General features: G+C 38.1%; 1 protein-coding gene across 1 annotated transcript; it reads right to left on the bottom strand.

Moving 5' to 3' along the window:
• Positions 1 to 448: 448 nt before the first annotated feature.
• Positions 449 to 1,384, bottom strand: OR8D4 (olfactory receptor family 8 subfamily D member 4). Its single transcript, XM_025998859.2, has one exon. It carries the CDS (start codon positions 1,382 to 1,384, stop codon positions 449 to 451), a length of 936 nt encoding a protein of 311 aa, XP_025854644.1.
• Between the last annotated feature and the right edge of the window lie 4,593 nt (positions 1,385 to 5,977).

The raw sequence follows: 5,977 nt of genomic DNA, 5'->3' as shown, positions 1-5,977 counted from the left end.
TATATCTTTTTTAAAGATTATATTTATTTATTTGAGAGAGAGCGAGAGTGTGAGTTCATGAGCAGGAGGTGGGTGCAGAGCGAGAGGGAGAAGAGACTCCCTGCTGAGCAGGGAGCCTGAGACAGGGCTGGATCCCAGGACCCTGGCATCATGACCTGAGCTGAAGGCAGACACTTAACCAACTGAGCCACTCAAGTGCCCCTAAATCTATTTTATACATCGTGGATGGAAACAAAGAGGGATTCTCTGGAGAGTACAAATGTTAATAAATATATATTAATTACATTTTAGTTATTACAAATTTACGTTATGTATATACTAATATATAAAATTATGTATATAACTTCATCTCACCTCAAATGACTTTTAAAGAGTCAAGGTATAAACACGTATACATGCATATGATGATTATAAAAACATAAATAAATCTTACTAAAGAACATATTCATTATAAAGATATTTTTCTTTTTAAGAGTTTCATGAGTGCATTTTTTACTTCCTTATTCCTCAGACTATATATCAAGGGATTCAACATGGGAATCACAGTGGTATAAAATACCGAGGACACTTTCTCCTGGATGAGTGACCTGCTGGAAGCAGGTTTGAGATACATGGACATGAGAGTCCCATAAAATATTAGAACAGCTGTCAAGTGGGAGCTGCAGGTGCTGAAGGCTTTGGACCTGCCCTGCATAGAGTGGATGTGGAGGATTTTGGAGATGATGAAACCGTAAGAAATGATGATCGTCAGGCTGGTGGCTACCATGTTAAATCCGCCAATGACAAAAATCAAAAGCTCATCAATATAAGTGCTTGAACAAGAGAGTTGAATAAGTGGAATGATGTCACAGAAATAATGTTTAATGATGTTTGGGCCACAGAAAGTCAGCCTTAATATACAACCTCCATGGATCATAGCATCAATCAAGCCTACTGAGAAGCCAGCAGCTACCAGCAGAGAACAAGCCCGAGGAGACATGATGACATGGTACAGCAGGGGGCTGCAGATGGCGACATAGCGATCATAGGCCATGGCAGCTAACATGTAGCACTCAGAAATGACAAAAATGCAAAAAAAAAATAGCTGAGTCATGCATCCAGAATAGGAGATAGCTTTATCGTTGTATAAAAAGTCTGCCAACATTCTGGGGGTAATAACAGAAGAATAGCATACATCTAAAAAAGACAAACTACTGAGGAAATGGTACATGGGGGTGTGAAGTTGAGAACTCAACCCAATTATTGAGATCATTCCGAGATTTCCCGCCACTGTAACTGCATAAATCCCTGAGAAGAGGCAGAAAAGAGGCAGCTGAAGCTCAGGTTGGTCGGTTAGTCCTGAAAGAAGAAACCCAGTCACTGCAGATTGATTTCTTAGACCCATTCTCTTCTGAGAAATCTGTGGAGATGAGAGGAAAAGAGCCAAATCAGGCAGTCAGAATCCTAGCCCGTCTCCGATTCCCTGTAGCCCAGGTACTTCTGGCATGAAAATGTGCAACTAAGGTTATCTTATCACCTTGGCACCACGCTTGTGCCTTCACTGATGTGCAGGGATTTTGAACCCCACACCCCCCAAGGCAGAACTTTGATAACATAGTAAGTAAGCATCTGTTTAACTGTAGGTTTTAGGAACTAGAAATGAACTTTAGCAGGCTCTCCGGCGTGTCAAATTCTTTTAGCCAAGTATGAAATGCTTAACTCTAGAGCCAGAGAGAAGCCTAAAGACACAGGAGAGGCTTTCTAAAGCAAATCAGCCAAAGTTAAATAGGTTTCTTAACTAAAATAATAATAATAATAATAAATTAATTAATTTTCTTAACTGCAAGATATTTAGGAATTTTCAAGAGAGTTAGGTAACAATATTTTCCAAATTCATTTGATTGTAGAGTCCCCCACCTGCTTTTTAACAAAACATATTTTAGCACTAGTGTGCCTTGGAACCTTTTAAGAAACTGTGTTTTCATTTGCATGTTCGTTCTATTTTTAATCTAATCACAAGTGATTTCTAGGTAAGAAGTTTATTCTTCATACACTTCGGTAAAGCTGAATAACGGTAGAACAGCAAACCTCCTAAAACAGTTTTTGCCTTCCAACTCTTGGGTAATCCTGTGGGCTAAGCCTACCCCTCTCACCAAGGCCTCTGAGCATGATTGAATGCTCTATAGTCAGCACTGCTGCTTTTGGCAATGCAAACAACCCGGATATTTGTGCTTCCACTGGAGGCTCCCATGTACTGTGTCCTATCTTTCACTCACACTTCTCTCACGAGGGGACAAAGATGGCACATGACCTGGAGTTACCTGCTTGGGGGCCAACCCAGGCCTTATCTCTGAAAAACTTTAAATTTTTCTTTCAGTGTTGGGCTGTCATAGAGCACTGCCTAGACTCATGTTCACCCAGAGTTTATACAGAGCCCTGCTCAGACACCCGGTTTAGCATTTTCTCAACCTGCCCAGCCCAGGACCTATCTTTCTGCCTGGCTCTTCAAGGAGCCGTTCATGTCCTCCTACTTTCAATCTATTACTGTCACATTAGGACAAAGCACACTTCCTTTGGCCACTTGCATTCTCAAGGATGCAGGTGCCTCCTCCCGATTTTCCAAATCAGTTGAAAACGAAGAAGCTTCATAACACTGAATGGCTGTTCTCCGAAGAATTCTAGAAACGCATGACTTTTGCATCTGCTCTTCTTCTCCCATCCCGAGGGGTGACATAGGGGAACCATGTGCAAAAGAGAGATTGTCCAATTAGTCTGATGCTGAATTATTCCAGGATCTTCCTTTCCCTTCATCCCTTACCAATCAGCATACACAAGAATAGTCTGGTCATAGAGACCACAGAGAGAGAGAGAGATATCAAAGGATGTTCAAGAAGATACATAAACTCAGTTTTGGCCTTAAATCTCTTCTCATGTGTGTCTTCAGACTGTCCTGAACAACACAAGCACACTGAGCAGTCTGGCTACATTTCTAATTGTCCCACATTTCCTCTAATTCCTACTGGAATCTCTATCAAATTCACATGTCTTCTGTCCTGCCTCTATTCCTTATTCCGTTCCAGGGCCCTGAACCCTTCTGCCTTCTACTGCAGTTAGTTATGATTTTCTCTCCTGTATTTTCTGCTTTTCACACATTTCAGTGCTTTAGGTCCTTGCTACTCATTGTGCAGTCCACAGACCCAGCACCAGCATTATTTGGAAATTTGTAAGATCTGCAAATTTATGTACCATCTCAAAACCTAACCCATACCAATTGAGTCAGGATCTACATTTTAGCAAGATTCCCATAGGATCTGTGTGTATATTAAAGTGTGAGAAGCATTGTTTTAGGTTATTGTCTCCTGGAGCTGAAATCATCATTCTTCATTCTTGTTATCTTCCTCTGAACCTCTTTGTTTGCTTCTTCTCTGCACCAGAAAGTGTTCTGGGAAAGATGGGAAGCCCATCTTTGGAAACAGCTTCTCAAGAATAACTTTCTTGGATGGAAGATAAAACTGTATTTTGCATTTCAGTATTTTGCTACCTATGTAGACTCAGAGACTTCAGACAGTGAAAGCTGCAGGTCTCATAGCTTATTTCAACAAATTGTATTATGCTTTTGTGTTGGCAGGAAAGAAATGTTATAAAGTCATACCTTAATCCACATAGACATGAACAATGCTAACAGTGTGTACATGTTAGCATTGTTAACAATGTGAACTCACAATGCTAACATTGCCAAAAAAAAAAAATTAAAAAAATTAAAAAAAAAGAAGTATCTACTTTATCTAATCATCTACCAAATAGTAAGTTTTGGTTTTTAGGAGTTAAAAATTTTTAGGTTGTATTTGACCACTTTCCAAAATGATCTACTATACTGACTCAGACCTGATTCAGATCTCAAATATTTTCAGGAACTCAAAAGTAATTTAATAGCTTACAACGTGTTTTTAAACATTTGACTGCCCCACACAGTGCTGTTAAAACTATCACAATCAAAAGTATTTTACAGCTTGGGCAGCAATGCCAGGTCAGCATTGCCCATTAGGAATACATGCAGTCATATGGGTAATTGGAAATTTCAGAAGTCCCTTTTTTTAAAAAAGTGAAAACAAAGAGTTGAAGTCAGTTTTACTACTTCAGTTAACTTGATATATGTAAAATTTTCTCATTTCAACATGTAATGATATAAAAATTCCTTCTTTAAGGATCTATGTATTATGTTATAAAAATTTTAATGAACTATTTTATCTTATTTTTTGGTACAGACCTTTGAAGTTCTTAATGTGTTTTATACTTACAGCACTTCTAAAATCACACTAGCTACATTTGAAATGCTCAGTAGCCACATGTGGCTAGAGGCTACAGTATTGGGCATCACAGATCCAGAATTTTTTTTCTATGTCTGACTTATCAAATTTCCGTGACCCCTTTTAAACTAAGGAAATCATTAGCCCAGAGTTGGCAAAAAGAGCACTGAGCTATGAGTCATAAGATTTAGTTCAACCACTGCCCTGAGACTTATGGTGTAATATTTGACTCATAAATTCTTTTACGGGTTCATATTTTAATCTGTAAAAAATAAGTAATACTTTTAAAATTGTGCAAATTAAATAAGACATAAGGGTAAATATATTCTGTGCACTGTTAGGAGTATATATTTATAAAACTCATATTTTAGATGCTGGTGATTTCACAGATTAATTCACAGATTAGAAACAAGTCTTCTTAGATGAGGTAGGTGAGGAGGCAATGCACAGCTGAGTACAAGATGAAGGCCCATGGCTTCTGCCCTTTGTTCCTGGGCTCAGTGGCATGCAAACATCAGAACCTCTAGAGCTCCTGAGGATAATCAGCAGTCGATGTTGAACATGTTTTAGTACCTATGCAATATGAACATTATAACTGTGAAACTCACTTTCCTCCTCTGAAGCCTCGTGCTGAGTGCCTCTTCTTTTTCCTATCCTTTTACGTTAGGGATAGAGATGGGATAATTATACCTTTTTCTCCTTAAGTGTGTAAACAGCCACAGCAAACAAAGATCAGGTTTAAATGAATTTGTGACTTCTAGTCTCAGTTCAAGTATTATATGTCTGGGAAAATAAAGTAATCCTCTCGGGTTTCTTACCTCCTGAGGTTTAGCATATTTGTCTATTTGTAAGAACTGTCTCTGCACTGGCCTATCATCCTCTTTTCACATAAGTAAACTTAGCCATTTGATGTGGTCATGATTCTAGAGTAATGCAATTAGTATGGCCCAACATTAGGAATTATTTAGAATATAATGCTAAAGAAATGGAATAGATTTTTTAAAAAGGTTATTATTTTCTCACAGAAATTCTTTTAATAGAAATATATACAGAAGTAGACTTTTAGTTTATATATATATATATATATCATATATAAAAGATTTATTTATTTGAGAGAGAGTGCTTATAAATGGGGGAAGGGGTGCAGAGAGAGACTCTTTCAAGCCGACTCCCCGCTGAACACAGAGCCCAATGTGGGGCTCTATTTCATGACCCATGAGATCATGACCCAAGTCAAAACCAAGAGTTGGATGCCTAACCAGCTGAACCACTCAGGTGCCCCTGGAACTGTATTTTAAGCATAACACTTCATGTGTTGTAAAGATACCTGTTAACAGCCCATGAATCATGCATATTGTGAATGTTTAGTAAAATAAATCTCAGATAATCCTATTATGATGTGCTGTGTGTGGAGAGAGAGAGAGAGAGAGAGAGACTGCCTCACCATGAAAGTAGTTTATTTTTGGAAAAAAACTATTTGTTGAGCACCTGGCTGGTTGATGCAACTCTTGATCTTAGAGTTGTAAGTTTGAGCCCCATGTTGAGTGTAGAGATTACTTAAAAATAAAATCTTAAAAAAAAGCTATTTGTAAATTGTTATACAAATATGTGGAGATGCCTGATTGCAAAATGCACATGAATAAACATAACCCAAAGGCAAAGAGAAATGTTCAGATTATCTGCTATTCTTC

Source organism: Vulpes vulpes, chromosome 12 (assembly GCF_048418805.1).
Source record: "Vulpes vulpes isolate BD-2025 chromosome 12, VulVul3, whole genome shotgun sequence".
Lineage (NCBI taxonomy): Eukaryota > Metazoa > Chordata > Mammalia > Carnivora > Canidae > Vulpes > Vulpes vulpes.
Note: the sequence above shows the minus strand (reverse complement) of the source record. Positions and strands in the feature narration are given on the sequence as shown.